Source organism: Gekko japonicus, unplaced genomic scaffold (genome assembly GCF_001447785.1).
Source record: "Gekko japonicus isolate JY-2015 unplaced genomic scaffold, Gekko_japonicus_V1.1 scaffold109, whole genome shotgun sequence".
NCBI lineage: Eukaryota > Metazoa > Chordata > Lepidosauria > Squamata > Gekkonidae > Gekko > Gekko japonicus.
This window is the reverse complement of record NW_015164185.1, coordinates 140,778-164,109: the sequence shown is the minus strand read 5'-3', so window position 1 is coordinate 164,109 and position 23,332 is coordinate 140,778. Positions and strand designations below refer to the sequence as shown.

The 23,332-nt window shown below is 40.7% G+C and overlaps 1 protein-coding gene across 1 annotated transcript in view; it reads left to right on the top strand.

Annotated features, from left to right (window-relative positions):
• WDR17 (WD repeat domain 17) overlaps positions 1-23,332 on the top strand; it is a 62,896-nt gene that overhangs the window by 24,076 nt on the left and 15,488 nt on the right. Inside the window, exons 10-17 of the mRNA XM_015408144.1 lie at positions 5,913-5,995; positions 7,531-7,617; positions 9,991-10,155; positions 15,158-15,360; positions 15,515-15,664; positions 16,188-16,318; positions 18,069-18,194; positions 20,979-21,134. Of these exons, the coding sequence (XP_015263630.1) occupies positions 5,913-5,995; positions 7,531-7,617; positions 9,991-10,155; positions 15,158-15,360; positions 15,515-15,664; positions 16,188-16,318; positions 18,069-18,194; positions 20,979-21,134 (1,101 nt within the window). The remainder of the gene's footprint in view (positions 1-5,912; positions 5,996-7,530; positions 7,618-9,990; positions 10,156-15,157; positions 15,361-15,514; positions 15,665-16,187; positions 16,319-18,068; positions 18,195-20,978; positions 21,135-23,332) is intronic.

Genomic DNA, 23,332 nt, shown 5'->3' with positions numbered 1-23,332 from the left:
TATTAGAAGGTGTTCTTTTGGAATTCCTAAACTGATTTTTAAAATAAAACTTTGGAGGTAGCCTTGCTTCAGTCTCATACACTTAAGATTGATAGTTGGTGATTTGTACAAGGGCCTTCTTAGTAGTGGTCAAGGAACACTTGCTGTTCCTGCAGGGTTGTTGTTCCTGGCTTCCACTGAAGGAACCCCTGAGCAGCTCCCCAGACTAATTTTACTTGTGAGTTCCTTGAGGGTAGTTTGCACACAATAAACCAGACTTTGTAAAAATAATTAAAGATTTATTACATGAACTAGAAACAATCAGCTATCAAGGACAGTCTCGTCAGATCCAGGTAACAAGAAAACTAACAAACGTAACTGACTATCTAATACAGTGCACACCTGTATTGCAGACGGCAAGTTTTCATAGAACCACAGAGTTGGAGGGAGCCATACAGGCCATCTAGTCCTATCCCCTGCTCAATGCAAGACCAGCCTAGAGCATCCCTGCTTAAAGACTCCCAGTGAAGGGGAGCTCACCACCTCCCTAGACAGCTGATTCCACTCTTGCACAACTCTTACTGTAAAAAAGTTTTTCCTAATATCCAGCCGGTACTTTCCCGCCCTTAATTTAAACCCATTGTTGTGAGTTCTCTCCTCTGCTGCCAACAGGAACAGCTCCCTGCCCTCCTCTAAGTGACAGCCCTTCAAATACTTAAAGAGAGCAATTGTGTCCCCCCTCTTCCTCCTCTTCTCCAGACTAAACATTCCCAAATCTCTCAGCCTGTCCTCATGGGGCTTGGTCTCCAGGCCCCCGATCATCCTCGTCGCTCTCCTCTGCACCCACTCCATTCTGTCCACATCCTTTTTGGCCTCCAGAACGGCACACAATACTCCAGGTACTGCCTGACCAATGTAGTGTACAGCAGGACTATGACATCTTGTGATTTTGATGTTATGTCTTTGTTGATACACCCCAAGATCAAATTAGCATTTTTTGTCGCTGCATCACACTGGCTGCTCATATTTAACTTACAGTCCACCCATACCCAAAGATCTCGTTCACACACACCGCTATCCAGAAGTGTATTCCCCATCCAGTATGCATGTTCCTCATTTTTATTACCCAGATGTAGAACTCGGCACTTATCCTTGTTAAATTGCATCTTACTCACATCTGCCCACTTTTTCAGTGTGTTCAGATCTCATTGAATTCTATCTCTGTCTTCTAGTGTGTTTACTGCTCCTCCCAATTTGGTGTCATCTGCAAATTTAATGAGTAGTCCCTCCACACCCTCATCCAGATCATTTATAAAAATATTGAAAAGTACCGGACCCAGAACCGAGCCATGTGGTACCCCACTGGACACCTCCCTCCAATCAGATGTAATGCCATTGACAACTACTCTTTGAGTGTGGTTCTCCAACCAGTTTCCTATCCACCTAACTATCCTAGAGTCCAGTCCAGAGTCCTCTAGTTTATCCATCAGATCATCATCTGGAACCCTGTCAAAAGCTTTACTGAAATCCAGGTAAACAACATCAACAGCATTCCCTTGATCCAGTAAGCTTGTCACTTGATCAAAGAAGTATATGAGGTTGATCTGGCAGGACCTGTTGGGGACACATCCGTGCTGGCTTCCCCAGATCACCAAGTTGAATTTTAGATGCTTGCGGATTTATCCCTTTAAAATCAGCTCCAGTTTCTTCCCTGGGGCAGAGGTCAGACAGACTGGCCTGTAGTTTCCGGGGTCATTGTTCCTCCCTTTTTTGGAAAATTGGATAACATCTGCCTTCCTCCAGTCTTGTGGCACATCTCTCATCCTCCAAGAGGTCTAGAAGATGATGGACAAAGGCTCTGTGAGCTCTCTAGAAAGTTCTTTGAGCGCTCTTGGGTGCATACCATCTAGCCCAGGGGATTTATTCTCATTCAGTGCAGCCAGGTGCTTCTCAACTACCTGTCCATGTCAGCCAGCAGCCTGGACACCATGCCTTGCCTACTACCATCTCTAGATGAGCCTGTTCTCTTCTTCAGGGAAAAAAACTGAGGCAAAATAAGCATTAAACCTTTCTGCTTTCTCTCTGTCCTCTGTCAGAGTTTCTTCATTTTCACCCAGCAGTGGGCCCATTGCCTCATTTATCTTGTGTTTGCTCCTCACATATCTGAAGAAGATTTTCTTGTTGTAGAGAGACTTCCTGGCCAGCTTTAGCTCACTGTGAGCTTTGGCCTCTCTGATGGCTGACCTACAGTGCCTAGCAACTCGCAGATACTCTTCTTTAGAGGTATGTCCTTGCATCCATTTATTGAACATTTCCTTTTCCCCCCTTAGCACATCACACAGTTCTCTGTTCATCCACATTGGTTTCTTTGATCCCCTACCATGTTTCTTTATTGTTGGAATAATGATGGCTTGAGCTTACAAGAGCTCTTGTTTTAGGAGAGCCCATCCTTCACTTGCTTCCTTCCAGCAATCTTGCCCATGGAATAATTCTCATCATGCCCCTGAGTTTATTAAAATCTGCCCTACTGAAATTTGACATATACATGTGGCTATGAACTTCCTTGGTCCCCCAGAGCAAAAGGAATTCTAACAGGACACGGTCACTTCCCCCCTAAGTTCCCCACCACCTTCACCCCGTCTACCATCTCTTGCCTGTTGGTCAATATTAACTCGAGTATGGCTGAGCTCCTCGTAGCTTCCTCCACCATTTGATGAAGGAAGTTGCGTGACTGTGGACGCTTTGCAGTTTGTCTCCCAGCACACATCAGTGAAGTTGGTCACCCATAACCCATTGAAGTCACCCATTTCTAGAAGCATTAGAAGACGATACAGCATAGCAGTCCAAGCGATGAGACACAGTAGCATAGCAGCATTCTATCCCCCTCCCATCACGCTATCCAATTAAACACAGGTTTCCTCAATGTACCCAATTACCACATTCTGTTGACCAGCCTTGAATGAGAATGCAGTTAAAATAATTATAAAATTGTAATAAAGTGCTAGTAATTGGTATTCATGTGACGGTAGCAGCCAATATACAAAGTTCTCTACTCGCAGTCAGATCTCGGTGTTTATTTTGACTATCCTTGCAGGGCTCGCTGTTCTTTTAGGCTGTTGATGACAGTTTCCAGAGTCCAGGGCCCTCTCCCTTTTAACCAGCAAATGTTCTTAATTGGTGGCGGTGGCTCCCAAATGCCTTGCAGAAGAGCTCCGTTTTACAGGCCCTGCGGAACTGTAAAAGGTCCCGCAGGGCCCTGATCTTCTCTGGGAGCTCATTCCACCAGGATGGGGCCACCACCGAAAAGGCCCTGGCCCTGGTTGTTCATAGCCTAGTGTCCTTAGCACCTGGGAGGGCCAGCCGATTCTGCATCCCCGACTGCAGTGCTCTCTGGGGGACATACGGGGAAAGGCGGTCCCTTAGGTACATAGGTCCCTGACCTTGTAGGGCTTTAAAGGTAAGAATCAGCACCTTGAAATGAACCAGTATGCTATCGGCAGTCAGTGCAGTGCCTTCAGTGCAAGCTGTATGTGCTCCCACCTAGAGCCTGGTCGCGGCATTTTGCACCCGCTGCAGCTTCCGGATTTGTGACAAGGGCAGCCCCATGTAGAGAGCATTACAGTAGTCCATTCTTGAGGTGGCCATCGCTTAGATCACTGTCACCAGGTCATTGCGTTAGAGGAAGGGAACCAACTGCCTGATCAGCTGAAGATGGTAAAAGGCTGATTTGGCAGTGGCTGCTACCTGGGCCTCCATAGTTAAGGTGGCATCCAGGGGCACTCCCAAGCTCCTAACCTCCAGTGCTGGCACCAATGGCACCCCATCGAAGGTCGGGAGTGGGATCCCTAACCCCGGCCCACTCCAACCCGGGCACAGGACCTCCGTCTTCATCGGATTCAGTTTGTTCTGTCCCCGTCTCCACTGTTTAAAGGGGCTTTCTTTGGGAGCTGCACATGGATCAGCTGTTTAAAGAAAGGGGCTTTCTTGGGTTCAGCTCTGAGCCATTTAAACCAAACAGCTGAATGGCACTTCACCACTGAGTGTTTGGCTTAAATGGCTCAGAACTATTTAAACCCCAGCTTTCTGCTCCCCGCCAAAAGCGTTAGGGAGTAGAATGGCGGGGGTCATGAACTCATATGAACCAGTTCGGTTTGGGAACCAACCTCCCAGTTACTATAGGTTTATGGTTCAGTTTGTGGTTCAGCCACAACTGAACAGAACTGCAAAAATGCAATTTGTTCCCATCCCAACTTTGTAGTCTAGAGATCAGCTGAAATTCCAGAAGATCTCCAGGCTCTTCCTGGAAGCTGGCAACCCACCCTGTAGTGATGTTTGCTATTAACACTCAACTATCAAGTCTATTGTTAAATACAAGGATACTAATAACAATATGTGGCTTCCTATTCATGTATTAATGACATGAATGTTCCATTTCCCACAGCTTGTTCACATCCATCCTGTTAAGTAGCAAGCACCTTCCTAAACTACCAAGTCCGCACTTACATGTTGTCTTACACATGCATGGTCTTAAACTGAATTTTTTAATTTGTCAGCTTTGTTCTACTGATTTTAGTGTACTCATTTAATGAGAGGGCCAGCCTGGGTAGCTACCCTGGACCTGCCAAAACTAGGGTTTCAGCTATACCATAAACTCAGAAGATAGAAAACCCGTTCAGAAATATTTCCAGCATGTCTTCTCTGAAACAATGAAGAACATTATTTTTCCAAGTTAATTTTTGAAATTGATGGCATCGTATACTATATTTTTTCTAAATTAAAAATGCATGGTTGGATACTTCTGCTTGCGCAGAGAGGGGGAAATTTCCTTATTACTGCAATCCCCCATACCATATCTCACACCAGTCCTGAATTCTTTGAGCCTCATGTGCAGCAGATAGTGGCAGCTTAATGAGGATATGGCAAAGATCTGTTCCCACATACAGTTCTCTGGGTCCAAGCCACAGAATTTTCAGTTAACAAAAAACCTCATAAAATTGAATTCAATGATTAAAATGAGCTAAGGCTGCATGGAACCACTAACATGTAGTCTGACCCTTATTAGCAGCACAAAACATACATACAGAATAACCTAGGTTCAAGCATTGGCATCTCCAGTTTGGAAGAATCTCATGTCTGCCTGGTGCCTTGGGGAGCCACTACCAGTCAGAGTAGATAATACTGGACCATGTGAACCAAGAGTGACACAGTACAAGGAAGCTGAATGGTCAAGGCTAGCCCGATCTTGTCAGATCTCAGCAGCTAAGCAGGGTTAACCCTAATTAGTATTTGGATGGGAGACCACCAAGGAAGTCCAGGGTTGCTATGCAGAGGTGTGCAATGGCAAACCACCTCTGTTCATCTCTTGCCCTGAAAACCCTGAAGGGTCATCATAAATCAGCTGCAACCTGACAGCACTGACCACTACAAAGGGGAATGTTGTATCATTTTGGAAGTCTCATGTTTATAACCACTCTGGTTCTACCACTACATGTTATATAACCCTGATGGTACTGAAACATGTGCAATTTGCTGGTTCTAGAATGGGTTTATAGATATGCATTAGATTATTGTAACTTTCTACCAGTAGACCACTTTGAGGAATTGTTGCAGGTAGTAACTATTCAGCTTTACTTGACTTTGCCTCAGTTCTGAGCTAAACCATCCCTCATGTTAAATAGAACAGCTAGTGTTTTAGTTTGTTAGATTTCTTATTGATCAATAATAGCATATCTATCTATATCTATTATTCACCAATGAGGCCAAGCCCTCTTCGCTGTAGTTGAGAGAAGGGGGTATGTATATATACCAAATTTGAAGGCTGTCGGAAAAAACAGATGAATTGTGCTAGGGAAAGTAAATGTCACAGAACAGTGAATAAGACAAAAAAAGGGGTGAATTATTTCTTATTGATAGGCATTTTGCCTTTTTTGAAGCATGGAAAGAGCGGCATCTTCTGCATTGCGTGGAGTCATAAAGATTCCAAAAGGATAGCAACCTGCAGTGGTGATGGATTCTGGTGAGTTTCTATTTGAACATGATATTTACTATCTATTAAAAGTGATCTTTACTATCTATTGAATGGAAGCTTTGCTACAATTTTGACAGAAGTATTTGTTATTTGATTATCTGGGAAAATTTGACTTGATCACAGGTGTTGACCAAGTGTTACACATTCCAGTAAGTAACAAGGGAGTGACTCAATTGTGTTCCACAATTTTGAGAGAGAGAGAGAGAGAGAGAGAGAGAGAGAGAGAGAGAGAGAGAGCTCTCATTATGATTGGGAGACCTAATTCTGAGTCTCCTTTCTGCATTTAGACAGGGCAAGATGGTTCAGGCCTCAGAAAATGGAGATGTATTGTGTTCTCTCCCTAGGAAGGTTGCATCAGACATGATACTTTTGCTACACAAATTGAGGTGCCGTATAGGAAAAAAGCATGCAGTCCACATGAAGGTTATTATGTGTGCAGGGACTGGCTACATCTTCCCAGCATGTGTACTCTGCGTGGAAGATATGTGTGATTGTTATAGGTGTATGACTGAGATTCAAGCATGCTTCCCAGGGAAACAGTTTTACGCCTAAATGGCAGCCTTTAGGGTTGAGTACCAAGGAAATCCTTTTTTTGGGGGGGAAAGACTTTTAGGAAGAAATAATGGGGGAAAAGAAATCTTAAAAGAAAATAATTTCTTCAAATTTATATCAACTCTAAGAGCAAACTGGTTCTGGTGACAATGCCACCTCTCAATAGCTAAGTGAGACATTATCACTTCTTTGTATTGTGTGGGTGCACCCTGAACACTTCTTTGATTCTGGACTTTATTGCCTACATAATGGTCTCATTATCATTTGTAGATCATTACAGAAAGGCTAGGTGTGAGCCGATTTTGGGGAAAGCAGGTTATAAATAAATAAATAGAAATTCCAGAGAGTGGCTGGTCTCAGTGGTCTCCTTTCTTGGTTTCTAGGGGAAATCTGGAATATCATTTTTGAAAATATGAGTGTATCCTTGGTGGAGAATGACTATGATATTGCTAATGAAAGCAAAAGGGACTAACCAAAAGGTGCAATGAGAATATCCTTTTAATAAATCCCTTACAGTTATCTAGTGTGTTTTATGCCTGTATAGTTTTCCTCTGTGAAAGAGTGCATGGAAGACAATCCATGAAAAAACCTTACCTGGTATAAACCATACACACACATTCTGTGTTATAATATTTCTGTAGTAATATATTTTTTAGTGGCATTACTTGAAGCAAAAATACAAGTTCAGGTTCTCCAGATCAGATTTTAATACACTGGTAATTCCTCACTGAAGAGTCAGCCATGCAAGCTAGAAATGTATTATGTATAACTAGGGAATTATTAAATATATATTTATTACATCTTTGGGCTGATTCCTTTTGCTTTCTATTGTTGATGGTATGCCATCCCTCCCCCATTCTTCCCTATTTTCCAGAAAGCTGCTGCTGTTAATAAATGAAATTACTTAAATACTTGTAGTCTAAATGATTTGAGAACTTCTGGCTTATGTTTCCATATTGCAATTTATTCAGTATTATTCGGACCATTGATGGCAAAGTTCTCCACAAGTACAAACACCCAGCTGCAGTTTTTGGCTGTGATTGGAGTCAAAACAATAAGTGAGTAACGGTTCTATATACTTGTCATACAGTTTACTTCAGAAAATCTCAAATAATAAAAGGTAAGGCAAGCTTGTTTTAAAATTAATATGGTGTAATATAGTCATTTGATGTGATCCGCTCTAGTAAAACTGAGTTAACTTAAAAAGGACAATTTGCTCTGTTTTAGGCCTGCCTGGAGATGTTATAGTTACATCCTTGAATGGCTTGACAATATTGAGAGATCCTAACGTCTTATGAAATTTTGGTTGATGATTGGCACCTATCTAAATTTTGATCCATATTCATTATGCTGTTAACTCAGTAGAGTTTTCTTGGGATCAGATCAGCCCCATAGCCAGGGACTTTTTTGGGAGGGGGCCATGGGGGGCCCGGAAGCTAATTTAATCAAAAGTTCCAGGTAATCCTCTGGCGGCGGCAGGCCACATGCTCTCTCAGCCACTTCACCAGGCGGGAGGACAAGGTGGGTGGGGGGGTGGTCATGGGAGGTGGCAGCAGTGGCAGCAGCAGCCGTGGGTGTCCTCCACACCCCCTGGTGCGTCACCTCCAGTTACAAAGGTCACAGAAGCTGGGAGGGAGCGCGCGCTGCAGGGGCAGCTCAGAGTGCACGTAAAGGGCTGCCCCTTGGTGCCTCTGGCATGAGCTCTCCGCAGCTCCCTTAGAAAAACTCCCATGGGGCTTGTTGGGGAGCCTTGAGCGGCAGGAGGGGAGGCAGGTGGTTTTTAAAGCAGGCACACACGGGTTGGAGTACAGAGACCGGTTCTGTGGTTAAGAGAGGGTGGATGGTGAGGAAGAGAAGCTGGCAGGAGCTGGCAGCAATTTGGCTGAGTTTAAAGGGGAGGGGAGTGTTGGAAGGTAGCTCTGGGGACGAAGGATTCCACTTCTCTGGAGTGCCCAAGGAGCTCAGCTGTCGGACAGCCAGGATGGAGGTAGCGCGGTGCGCAGGTGGCGAGTTGAGGCACATTGAGGACAGCCCGGGAGGGAGGTGGACCAGAAGAAATGCAAGGGGGTCGGGCCCCGGGGTCTCCACGTTAACTATGGGCCTGGATCAGAATGACAGTGGAGAGGTGAGAGGGGTGTTTTGAAAGTTGGCTGAACCCAGGGATCCTATTGTTATCGCAGTTAATTGGTGAAAATGATACTTTTAAACCATTTAGTGAACTGCAGACCAGTTGTCTGTCAGTACATTCAACTAAAACTAAACATTAAGAATTGTACTGGAAGCTTTGGGGGTATCAGACAGGCCAAGTATCTCTATTTGAGTGCCCTTCCCCCGAGGTTTTCCTCACTTCCATTATTACTAGTTAAAACTCTGCTAAAACCAAAGCTTGATTTGAATGCCATTCCATACATGTGGAATGTGAATTGGGAACAGTTTCCATGTTAATTTGAATAGCGTATAATAGATTTTCCCTAATTCTGGAATGTGTTGAATTGGGTTCTTATTAAAACCTTGCATAAGCTTGAATAGTTAATTCCTATGCATTATGAATTATACTTTTTCACAATTCACTTTTTCTGTGTTGATTTATTTCCAAAGAAATTTGCAAACCTATTTATTGCTAAATGTAGGGCCTCCCTTGTGCTGAAGATATTTGCAAACAAAGTTCTTTCTCAGAGAATCAATGGAAAGGAGGTACTAGGGAAACTTGCTGTTTAAAAAGTTTGAAAACCTTGAAAAGTTATTCCTATCCTGGGCATTATTTCAGAAATAATACAGAGGGGTAGGCACATCGTAAAATAACTGCTGAAGGTAAAATAATGTAGAACTGAAGAATAAACAAATTCAATTTACAGGAATGTGTTGCTAAAAGAATATAATAGTGAGAGTTGATGTGGCAAGGCAGTCCAGCAGTAAATAATGTAGCTGTTCCTCTCTGCCGCTACCCAGTGCAGTGCGTGCGGAGGGTCCCACGATCCCCTGGTATCTCTAGTTAACAGGGTCAGATATTAGGTGATGTGAAAGACATCCACCTGAGACCCCGGGGGAGCTACTGTTGACCCTTATGTACCCCAGTGGTGTGACTCAGTGTGAGGTGCCTTCTTGTGTTTATAGGTGTTCAGAAAAGGAAGTGATCTCTTGTGTGTATAAATGATTTGATTGACATGGATGATGAGGACAAAAAAAAATCTGTACAGTAATTTAGCATCCTCTGTTCCCATATCTGAGCTGTTACCTCTTAACACTGACTTCTAGAAATAATAACTGGTAACAGCAGTTTAGCTGCATCTTTGAGATAATAATTGCGGCCATTGGACGTTTGAAATATATAAGCAGTGAGAGGGCAGCTTTAAAAATCTGTTTACATTGATAATTTTATCATTTTAAAAAGTGAATTTCTAGCTGATGTGCAGGCTATTCTCCTTTTGCAGAGATATGATAGCGACTGGGTGTGAAGATAAAAACGTTCGTGTCTATTACCTAGCAACTAGCTCTGATCAGCCACTGAAAGTGTTCAGTGGGCATACTGCAAAAGTGTTTCATGTAAGATGGTCTCCTTTGAGGGAAGGAATCCTCTGCAGTGGTTCAGACGATGGGTAAGAATGGCTGGGATAAAGGTGGTATTACCAACATGAAAAATACTGGTTTTGATCCATAACTAATAGCTTCAATAAGAGATTTGTCTTTGATTTCAGTTGACTGTGAATTGTTCTCACTGTTGATACTGTTAGGTAGTACATATAACTCCAGTACCAACGACAGTAGAATTTTTGTAAAAAGCAGGTCCAGACTGGAAGTAAGCAGCTGTGAGTGACGTTGTGCCGATGTGTGCTCCTATTCTGAGACAGCCTCACATAACTGATGCCTCATGCCTCAGTCATGCTTGGACAGTGAAACTGGTGGTTGATGCCTGTTGTTTTCCGTGATACTGGAAATAGAATAAAGAAAAAGAAATAAATGTCTGTGGGATGACCGAATTAAGTATGAGAGCACAGCTCTTCAGTCTAAATACATAAACAATAAACAGCAATCAGGTTGAACAGTATAGAGGCTACAATATATAAGTCCATGCAAAAGGTCCAAAAAGGATCCACAAAAGGGAAGACCAGACTCAGCGGTGAGAATGTAGGTAGAAGTTGTACATTTATTTGAATAAAGCCACATTGATAAAGAGGTTTCCAGATTGCTTATTCTCCTCTTTTCTAAATATCTTCTTCAGATCAAAGCATTAATCTATAACAAAAATAAACTTGTTACAAAATATACCTGTTGTAAAATAAAATGTCTAAATCCCCCAATACAAGTCAACCTCTTATACAGCGTCAATTTCTATGTCAGTTACACTTGCTACTGCTTAATTTCTACACAGGCATTGGGAGAGGGCCTCAAGAACATTCTACTTAAAAACTACACATATTACACTTACGTACTACACTTGATCTTAGCCAAAAGGCTGAGAAACAGCATCTATAGATTATAATTAATCTTTACTCTTAATAAATTTTCAAACTTTTAAGATTCTTGCCTGTTGGTATTATATGCCCGAAATACTTTCAAACTTAAATAGAAAGATAAGTCCATACTGTTGGAAACAATGTGGGTACATTGCATACATGCATTATTGGTTGTATTGCCCTAAAATAAAACAATTCTGGGAAATGACTATACAAAAAATATCTTCTATTACAGGATATATCCTTGAACTAACTCCTGAATCTTTATTTTTGAACTATAAGATAGACAGAATTCAATCGTATTCATGTAGGGTAATAATTGTTATTTTATTAAGTATAACTAAAACAACTATTGCTCATTATTGGGAATTAAAAAACTTTGGGAACACTATATGATGGCAAAGATAACTGATTCTTTAAATTATAGATGCTTACGTACACATAACTCAGAGTCTGAAACTGTTTGGTATACTATTTTAGATTATTTAGAACAGCAAGGTGAAATTTCTCTGAATTCATGAAAACCTTATCTGTGAATTAGCTATCTAGTATTTATAATTACTCTGGAAAGATGCATCTAGGAAGATTAAATGAATAGGACACTTTGTCTAGTATTTATAATTACTCTGGAAAGATAAATGTAAAACTCTATGAAGATTAAATGAATAGGACACCTTATGTTATTATCATCCAAAAAATATAGATACAGATATAAAAGCTTGGGTAAATGTTAAAGTATACATAGGAAAAATGCTGGTTTGTAGTTTTTAAATTTTTAATGCTATATTTTTATTGTATATGTGTATATAAGATTTTGGTATTATTAGAATTGTTTTGTATGTATGTTTGTAGATACTTAATAATATTTAAAAATGTTTTTAAAAAGAACATTCTGATAGCACAAAATATTTAGCTTATTACATTAATTGCCGCACAGGCACTGCATGTAAGTCTCAAAGATATTTTAACTGCACAGAACATTTGGCTTATCACATTAATTACCGCACAGGCACTTGTAAATTCTGCATGTCAGTCTCCTGTCAGGAGAATTCCTCAGGGACATTCTAGTAACACAGGACATTTGGCTTCTCACATTAATTACACTGCAACAATGCCAAAAGATAACAATGCTTAGCCAACCCCATTCGGGGTTTACAATAAAATTCAAGGCAGTAGTCAAAATATGAGGATGTTTTCTGTAAAAATGAATACAATGTTCAGTCTAATGAGTACAAATATAAGAACATCAAAGGATACAAAAAGAAAAACTTACCCTGGGACGCAGAGCTTACAGTTTAAAGTAGGGAACACTGCAGCATTTACAATAGCTCCAAGGCATCTCAAGATGGGGTGTAGTACATAATCACTATATATAGAAAGCTCAAGTGCTGATCACTTGCATGTTTGAAGAACATATTTCAGATGCGTTCCAAAGAAAGGCTGAGTAATCTGTCATCCGATTCGGATGATGGTCAGAGTATGTTCTAAGTCAAAAAAATCCAGTAATTTTCACGTTGAAGAAGAACTTTTTCAAGGTCCCCCCAAGTTGTAAGGATGTGGCTTAATCATGTCCAGTACTACAGACTTGAAGTCCTCAAGCTTATGCTTTTTTCAGAAAAATGTTCCATGAGTGGTGCATCTGTAATTACATTTCTGATCCGACTTTTGTGCTCTGCAATACGGGTTCTGAGTGTCCTTTTTGTGGAACCTATGTACAAAAGATTGCACCTCACATTGAAGGAGGTACACTACAAAAACATGAAGCACAGTTACTGAAGAAAGGTAAAACACAATGAAATTTCAAATGGGGAAAAGAAAGCCTGGTCACAAGGTTTACGTGAATGACATCAGAAATGACAATTAACACTTATAGGCTGACATGAAGAATTTACAAGTGTCTGTGCAGTAATTAATGTGATAAGCCAAATGTTCTGTGCAGTTGAAATATCTTTGAGACTTACGTGCAGTGTCTGTGCAGTAATTAAGGCCCTCTCCCAAGGGGAGACCGACATACAGTGCTTGTGTAGAAATTAAGCAGTAGCAAGTGTAACTGACATAGAAATTGACACTGTATAAGAGGTTGACTTGTATTGAGGGATTTAGGCATTTTATTTTGAAACAGGTATATTTTGTAGCAAGTTTATTTTAGTTATAGATAAATGCTTTGATCTGAAGAAGAATATTTAGAAAAGAGAAGAATAAGAAATCTGGAAACCTCTTTATCAATGTGGCTTTATTTGAATAAATTTACAACTACTCTACATTCTCACCACTGAGTCTGGTCTTCCTTTTGTGGATCCTTTTTGGACCTTTTGCATGGACATATATTGTGGCCTCTATACTGTTCAAGCTGTTTGCTGTTTATTGTTATTTAGTCTGAAGAGCTGTGCTGTCATACTTAATTTGGTCGTCCCATTATTCTATTTCTGGTTTCTTGTGGGACTTTCTCTATATTGCAATGATACTGGGATATGCTCACATGCTCATATATGAATTAATCATTATTTGAATCCAGTGCAATACAACAAATATAGCATGTATGTCACATGTGCTATTGTTGGGATGTGAACTGTGGCCAACTTAGCAGGGGTTTTGTTACTTCTCTTTTATCTTCATTGTTCATTAAACCCTGAGGGAGTGGTCAACATGAAGCCAGATGCCAACATTGGCGGTTAGGAGTTTGGGACTGCTCTTGGATGCCTCCTTAACAGTGGAGGCCCAGGTAGCAGCCACTGCCAAGTCAACCTTTTACCATCTTCGGCTGATTATGCAGTTGGTTCCCTTCCTTGAACGCAATAACCTGGCAACAGTGATCCATGCGATAGTCACCTCGAGATTAGACTACTGCAATGCTCACTTCATGGGGCTGCCCTTGTCCCAAATCTGGAAGTTACAGCTGGTGCAGAATGTGGTGGCCAGGTTGTTATTGAGTCTCTCTTTGAGAGAACACATTCAGCCTGTGCTGAAAGCACTGCACTGGCTACCTATAGCATAGTGGGTTTGCTTCAGGGTGCTGGTTCTTACCTATAAAGCCCTGTATGACCAGGGGCCTGCATACCTGAGGGACTGCCTTTCCCCATATGTTCCCCAGAGAGTACTGTGGTCATGATCTCAAAATCTTCTTGCTCTCTCTGGCCTCAAAGATGTCAGGCTGTCTACAACCAGGGCCAGGGCCTTCTTGGTGGTAGCGCTGCTTTGGTGGAATGAACTCCCTGAGGACATTAGGGTCCTGCGGGATTTATCATAATTCTGCAGGGCCTGCAAGATGGAGCTTTTCTGCCAAGTGTTTGAGTGAGAAGCCCAATACCATCTGAGTAATTTCTGCCTTGTAATCCACCCTTGGCTGCTGGCTCTAATATGTCAAGGAGCCAGTCACCAGCCGTATATATATTATGACCCTATTGTGATCGACTAAGACAGTCTGCCATCTTATGTATACAGTACCTTGCCATTTGTTTTTAAGATTTTAACCTGCTTTTTAAAAACTGTCTTAATGTTTTTATGAAACCAATTGGCCTTGTAAGCCGCCAATTCGGCGGGGAGGGCGGAGTATAAATAAAATAAATAAATGTTGCACCATCCCCAGTACATCTTCGCTTCCCTTTAAGAGTGCAAAAGTTGGGATAGACTTCCTGCTTGCTTGAGAGGTAAGGGGTAGGGGAAAGCTGAACTATATGTGGAGTATAGAAATAGTTTGTCAAATTGCCTAGAGCTCTAAATATTATGTCATCAGGCTACAAGTGACTTTAAATGCTAGTATCCTGGTCAAAAAAGAGGGGGCGCAAAAAGTCTCTGTACCAAAGGTGCAGGGTCAATGTGGAAAGTGGTAAACTAGAATGTGAAAGGATGAGCATGAAGTTGTATTTGTATTTAAATGTAGTGATTTATTTCATATGTTTCAAAGGAATGAGGATTTCAACAGATTTTCTGAAATAAATTGGAAATCTCTGGGAGCAAAGGAGTTCCATGGGTGTGTTAGAACTCCTGCAGCTGTGACTAGGAAAGAGCCACTGCTAGGGCAGGCAGATGGCCACAGTTATGTGACGTTAGGCCCCATTACTTTCCACTTGATTTGTAATGCTGTTCTTCTCATGAATTGCATTTGAATTAAGTGTTAACGATAAAATATTTTACTTACTTGCAGTACTGTTCGAATATGGGATTATACTCAAGATGCTTGCATAAATGTTCTTAGTGGACATACAGCACCAGTACGGGGATTGCTGTGGAACACAGAAATACCTTACTTGCTGATATCGGGCAGTTGGGATTATACAATTAAAGTATGGGACACAAGGGACGGAACTTGTCTGGACACCGTATATGATCATGGTGCAGATGTCTATGGTAAAATGTTTAAATGTTTTTAAGTTTTTACATATTGAACTACAAATTTTCAATAGATCTTATTGCCACCCAAAGTTCCATCCAGTATTTTAAAACTAATTCTACTTAAGCTGTTTGTGTAGTTGATTTGACTTTAAAATTGTTCTTCTTTTAGGATTAACTTGTCATCCTAGTCGTCCCTTCACTATGGCATCTTGTTCTCGAGATTCCACTGTGAGACTTTGGTCATTAACACCTCTAATAAATCCTCTTCAAATAAATATCCTGGCGGACAGACCATGGGATGAGATTATTGGAAACACTGGTGGGTAAATATATATGTGTGCTGTGCTGGTGTGTGTCCATTTTCTCCCCTTTTTATTTCCATGCTCTTTTCTGCTTTGCTTCCTTGTGTTCTAGCTTATCCATGGAAAATCTGCAGAATGTTTCTAACATCTTTGCTTTCCCACATGACTTCTGTGCTGTTGTATTCTTGTTTATACTCCCCCATCTGCCTGAAAAATTGATTAGTTACGTTCAATTTTTCCATTGGTGAAAAAAGGCTACTCTGGGGATAATGAGACACATATGGGCAAAACTCATGTGGGACGGGGCTGTAATAAGAAGGGGAATTAGGGGAGATCGTGCAAAAAAAGTTGGCAGGATCCAACAAGCATTACAGCAAAGGACCAGTTTGTGTGTTGATGTTTTGAATGTGCAATATTGGGTGCATGTTTCAATGTGCCTTTGAATGCATGCTCAACCTCTGTTTCTCCTCATCTCCATGTGGGTGATGCATATCTGCGTTTAGCTGCTGATTAAATTCCCACCCCATTTTCTTTCAATAGATCGTGGAGTGGAAGTAGGTGCTTCTCCTTTGCTATGTGGCAAAGTATCCAGGGATATTAAACAAGAAGTAGACAAGCTTACTGGCAATTCTCGAGAGAAAAAACTAAGATGGTTCTCAGAATGTTTTTCGGCAAGTACTAAATAGTGAAAATTGTTCTGCTTATGTAATGTAGCTATTTTCAGTAGTGCTCTCAACCTCATTAGGTAAATTGTCTTATTTGCAATGTAATAGAAATTGTGGTCTAAATGAGACAAACTCTGCAGCTTTCTTTTATTATTCCATATTTTTATTGAAGTTTGGTTTGCACCTAAACTAAATCTGGTTGTTTCTAAATTAAACAAAAATCCTGAAAGGACTGAGCCATAGACAGATAATTAAGTTGATAACATATCTCTCCTTTGCTAGCGTTGTTATCTAGAACTTCATAACTATTTTGGATGTTTACATACAAAAGATGGCATAAGATGAGCAGAAGTGATACATAGAAATGTAAATAAGAAAACAACCCTTCTTACCATAGGTTAAAAGTATAAACGTTAAATACTGCTCTACCTCAGCAAAGTAGGCTTTAGCTCTCCTAAGTATTCTGTCCACATCCCCAAATTGTACCATCTGAAAAGTATCCATAGAAACCAGATTAACAGAAGTATTGGCAACATTCAAACTGACTGTAGACAGTGTGGCATTCAAGTCAGATAGGATGGCCTTTTTTGGTTATATCTGTCCCCTATATTTTTAAACAACTGCTATATGTTTTAACTGATTTCTATGGATTTTAATAATAATGTATTTTTAGTATTTTTAAATAAAATGGCAGATATGAATATTCTACCGAATACAAATAGAAAAGCATCAAGTCATGGTTCCTGAAGAAAAGGATTTCTGCTTTAAAACATGATGGGGGAAATTATCTTTCGTATCATATTAAATAGTTTTGAACCTTTTGTGCCTTACTCCTGGATTTTCTTTGACTGATATAGACCTCCTTTTGGACAACCATGTAACAGAGACACCTCTCTGGATGTCTGGTAGATATGCAGTGGGAAGCTGTGATTAGGCATGGCTTTTTGACCTTTGGCTGTTGTATTTTTACAGTCACATATCTTTTCTTTGCACATCAGAGTATTTACTGCAGAAAATAAGTGTGAATTAGTCTAAATTAGCTCCTAAATTATCATTTGTTTCTGAAAACAAGATGTAAATTGGGGAGAAATATCAAAGTCAGGAAATTTAAAGGAAATAACAGGTTTCAGGTTGCCAGTACAGGTTGTCACAGTGGTTAAACTTTCAGCCTTGGTTGTTTGCTGATGCACATGGTACAACTTTATAAACAATGATCATATGGACATCTTTAAAGCTCCTAGGAGGGGATGGATTATGTGTACAAATGGAGCTATCAGCAGTTATGTTTAGTTATTACATTTAACATTTCTTAGTGAGACATTTTCTACCTTGTTACTCCTTTTGACAATCTAATAATGTAGGTTAATATTATTCCCACTGTACAGATGGGAAACAAAGTACCTTTCATGGAAGCATTATTTACAATTCTTCGTATAGTTGGAGACATTTTAGTAATCTGGAATGTACACAACTAGTATGAAACTTAAACTTTATATAATTGTGCTACTTTGTAATGTAATATTATGCATTATACTGATTTAGGGTTTATAGAGACTACAACAATGAAATATTTATCCACGTTACTCATGTGTGTGTGTGTGTGTGTGTGTAAGAACAGAGCTTTTATCTAGATTCAATATTATTAAATACTCTTGAACTGATCTCTTATTTTTTTTACTGATTAACGTGAATTCTTAAGTTTTACGTCTAAAAATTGCTTAAAACTCATTGGACTATTTTGTTTCTATTATTTCAGCCCCCGGGAGGCAGTAAAAATTTATGGGACCTGGTTGCTGTAATAAAAGGCCAAGATGATAGCTTACTTCCTCAGAATTACTGCAAAGGAATTATGCACATGAAGCATCTCATTAGATTTAAAATGGTAAGCTACATATGCAGGCTGACTGCATCTACAGTGGTTTCCGTTACAAAGGAGCTGACATAATATCAGTTCACCAGGCAAGGCTCCTGTTATGAAAAATATCTGCACTTCAGCAAGAAACCATTTGCCAAAATGTGCATTACATTTTGAGTGCAAGTGTTACCTGCATTATTGTTTGAGACATTTATTACACACCTTGCATTTTTGCTTCTTTGAGCCAGTAAATCTTTTTTGTCTATGAAGTATAGACTTGCTTGCTTGCCTATTCAGCAATTAGTTTAGCCTACATTTTTCTCCTCAAAAGTACAGCAATTATCGGTGGGATAAGAACTCTCAACTATATAAATAGATTGTCTGATTTTAGAATATAAAATTGCTGTTCTCAGTCACTTTTGTTTCCTTTGGTTGTGTGTTATTGGAAACTTAATTTTTTGGTAGAAATTGATATATTTTTTTCCATCCATAATTTTCATTCCAACATAAGAGCTACACCAATGGATTAATAAAGTAAAGTAATAATATTTTGTAACAGTAGATGTGGTGGAAGAGTCCTGCTCTGAACAGCAAGCCCTATTCCACTGTGCCACCCACCTGGTTTTCCCAAAATCTGGATGGCCTTTTTTCTTTCTCTGTTCAATTGCTGCCTGTAATGATTCCTTGTTTTAGTGTGTGTGTCTTTAAATGTTTGGTTGGAGTGCAGTGCTAGTAGAGTAGAATGATTAAGGGAGACAAGTATGCTGTGATTGAAGAATGACTGAGAGTGGGAGGAGTTGTTTGAAGTGAATCTGTGTGTGTCTTGAAGTCAGTTATAGAGAAGTCAGTTGGAGTTGGTTTTTCAGCTAGTGAGTCAGTCACTGAGTGAGCTGACAGAGTCTGTGTGGAAACTTAAAGAGTTCAGAGTTCAGTATATATGGCTTTAAGAGTTTAAAAATGAAGGAGCTGTAATAAGGGTCTATGAGACTCTAAAGTTATGATAGAGAGTCAAAAATACAAAGTGCTTAGCCAGTGTGGCTGCCTAAGTGGAAGAGAGATTCCTGTCAGAGCGGGATCTTATTGTCAAAAGCAAGACTGTGTGATACCTTGCCAGTTTATTTACCAGTTCCTTTTCTCCAGAACAGTTACAGAAAACCAGCAACATATTTTTGGTCCTTAAACAATAAATTGTATTTTGTTTAAGTTTAATCCAGAATTCAGTTCCATCTTTCCTCAGGTCCACATAGACCTTTGAAAGCCCAGATATTGCCAGCAGCAGAAGCAGAGAGAAGATTTGGAATTTCTTAAAATTCCTGGTGGCAGCAGAAACTACCCAGTTTATAAACACAGAGTATAATTTAAAAGTGAAAACAGTCCCTCCAAATAAGCAGTGTGCCACACTGCCACTCCCAGTTTCCTTGCCCTGCTCTGAGGCCTTGCACCTGTATCTCCTGCTGTCCATCATCTGGTTACCACAGGGACAGCTTACAGCCTTATGCACCATTGAGAAAAGAGCCAGTCACCAACTGACTGCCACCCCCTTCCTGGCGCTCCTTTTTAAAATAGCATGCCCAGAACTATTGAGGTCTATAGTTTTGTCTACAAACTATAGATTTGCTTAACACATACTTAACACAAGTATAGACTTGCTTAACACATACTCTCAGCACAGCACCAGATTGAGTAAGGTATTCAAGTGAAAAGGGTAAAATGCAATTCCTCTGCCCCTCCCTCTGTAAATGCCCCAGCGGATATCAAACTAAGGCAGGCTCTTTAGCTTAAAGGGTTACACTTGTTCTAAAGGGTTCCCATTACCTTGAAGCCTTTGCCCAGATGTACAGTCTGGTAATAGTTCTGTCCGCCTCAGTCCCATGAGTTTTATCATCTCCATTTCTCCTCTCACTGACCAGGTCAGGTCAGGTCAAAGAAGTATTTCTAAAGCCTTCCAAATCCCTGTTCTCATCTAGTGGGGGTAAGGGTCTAGCAAGGTTGAGGGTGAGTTTGACCATCCTATTGTCTCTGGCTAGACCAGTTAGCCTTTCTAAAAGGGTGGCTGAGGTGAGGCTGGAATGCAAATGAACACACACACACCCCAATTCCCTGCCAGGAGAGGAAAAACTTCTTAAATTCAAGGTGAAGGTTTTCCTCAGTCAGTTCAAACCTCCAAAAAATGCATTAGAAAAAAATGCAATTCTTCACAATAGGTAAACTAAGGTGCACATTTTTGTTAACATATACTACCAAATGACAGAAAAGACCAATGCTTCATTTCAACTGGGCTTGCACCTCAGAGCTTGGCAGAGCTTGCTCTAAATTTCCAGGCAAATAATATGAAAGGAACAATGTTATGTTTTTCAAACATGAGATGAACCAGAAGTGGATTGAGAAAACTATGTGATAGATATTACTGGTTCCACGCAACGTCCTTTATTTATTAGCCTCTATCTATCTTAAAAAGGAAAATCCACAAGCAAGAACTGGTCTCTTATGGGGGATCTTCCAGATCAGAAGTACAAAACACTACTGTGGAGAGGATGAGAGAGAAAAACTTACATCCCTATGTGGAAGCAGGTACCAAGTTAGGAATGAGCATCCCCTCCTGGCTTACAGGTTATCACTGCTATTGTTGTCACTGATTATCTGAGAGGCAAAAGGAAGAAAGGCTGGAACCTCCAAGCACAGCTGCAGTTCTGCTGTATTCGGACATCTCTGCATAGGGGCCCATATGTTTTGGGGATTTTCACAAAAGCATGTTATAGCTGGGGAAGTGTTCGGGGAAAATTTCACTATTTTTCAATTTTCTCATACCAGTCGAAGGCCCAAGAACTTACAACTGTAAAAATGTCTAAGTTTGGAGGTGGAATTGGTGCACCTAGTAAGGAGGAAAGGCTAAAAGAAGCAGCAGAAATACATCTGAGGCTTGGGCAAATTCAGAGATACTGTGAACTTATGGTGGAGCTTGGAGAGGTAAGATATTAGATTATTGTATGATGAAATGATTTGGGATATCCTTTGGAGAAAAAAAAGAAGGGCCTTCCTCTTGTGTGTGTGAGTGTGTGCGCGTTCATATACATATACGTTCCCATTAGGGGTGTGCGTTTGCCATAGCTGAACAAAAAAGTACCCCCAAAAAACCTTATCGGTATTTTTCGGGTATAGCTAAGCCTCAAAAAAGCCAATTTGGGGGGAGCTTTTATTCAGAAGTGTTCAGCTATACTGAGAGCCAGCCCCAGCTCCATGCCACCTCAGTTGATCCGCGCAAGTGAACTCTGCTGGGATTCCATTCATGCAGCACCGCTTGCAAAAAAACATTTAAATGCCATTTGTAAGCAGCGCTGTGCAAATGGATTCCTAAGTGGCAACAGAAGTATAGTGTTTGTTAGTATAGTGTAGTGTATATAAGAAGTATATAGTGTATATAAGAAGATGATTCTTAAAGTAATACAATCCAAAATACTCCACAAGCACAAGTCCTCTTAGGGGCAATAACAGTCCATAGAGAAAATACTGTCCAGTGTACCCTGATGGTATCATATGTAGTATTAAGACCGTTTTGCAGACAGTCCTTCATCAAAGGGTATAGTGAGTCAAGGTAGGTACAATGATCATGCACAAATCAAAATGCTGTTTTGTATTAAGTGGACTCCAGGGCCTCTTAGCAAATTCACAACCCAATGGTATCAAATCTAGCCGTGCTTAGTTCTCATGGCCCTTTCTTACATGCCCAGGGAAATGCTGATTGCCACTTTGGGGTCAGGAAGCAATTTTTCTCCTGGCCAGTTTGTCCAGGGATTCTGGAGGTTTTTAGTCCTCTTCAGGGCATGGAACAGGAGTCACTGGTGGTGGTGATGGTGGGGTATTTGTGAATTTCCTCCATTGTGCAGGGGGTTGGACTAGATGTCCCTGGAGGTCCCTTCCAACTCTATGATTCTGTGATTCTAAGAAGGTGTTTAAACACCTTCTCCAAGCAGTGAGTTCCCGAAAAATGTCATGAACCCCAAATATTTCCTGAATCCCAATACCATACCAGTATTGGGATTTGGGAAATACTGATATTTTTCGGGTTCAATATACCCGAACCCAAAAAAGACTCTCTTTTTTTTTTGCACACTCCTAGTTCCCATTTCAGAGTACATGTAATTGTTCCTCAGCAATACTTGTGTCTCTGGCCATTTCATTGGTTACATACTGAGAGAACCATAAAAAAAAATTAAATGGGTCTGTGCACTAGGTATGGATGCCAAAGGCACCAGTACCTTTGCTTATAATAGATATTGACTGTGTTGCATTGATAATGGTGCTAGAGTAATTAGGCATTTACAGCCATAACAAAACTCCTTAAAATTCATTAATTTTTCCCCAGTAAACATTAATGGTATGCAAGTTGGCTTGTTCCAGGTTTTGTGGGGGCTTCAGGAAGGCAGTGCTCAGCAACCCCCATCTGCCCACCCCAGACCTTTCGCTCATACTGCTTTTTGCACTCCCCATCTGCAAACTCACCACCTGTCTGTTCATTCTTCTCCGACTCCGACAAGCCCTCCCACCTCCCATGCTTAGTTGTCTACACCATAACAGAAGAGAAGCCAATGCTGGATCAGGCCAATGGCCCATCTAGTCCAACACTCCTTCACACAGTGGCCAAAAATACCAGGTGCCATCAGGAGGTCCAGAAGTGGGGCCAGGACACTAGAAGCCCTCCCACTGTTGCCCCCCTAAGCACCAAGAATACAGAGCATTACTTGCCCCAGCCTGGGAATTTCTGTCTATACCTTGTGGCTAATAGCCACTGATGGACTTCTGCTCCATATGCTTATCTAATTTCCTCTTGAAGCTGTCCATGCTTGTAGCTTGCACCACCTCCTGTGGCAGTGAATTCCATGTGTTAATCACTCTTTGGGTGAAGAAGTACTTCCTTTTATCTGTTCTAACCTGACTGCTCAGCAATTTCATTGAGTGCCCACGAGTTCTTGTATTGTGAGAAAGGGAGAAAAATACTTCATTCTCAATCTGCTCTATCCCATGCATAATCTTATAAACTTCGATCATGTCACCCCTCAGCTGTCGTTTCTCCAAGCTAAAGAGCCCCAAGCACTTTAACCTTTCTTCATAGGGAAAGTGTTCCAACCCTTTTTTCTAGTTGCCCTTTTCTGCACTTTTTCCAATGC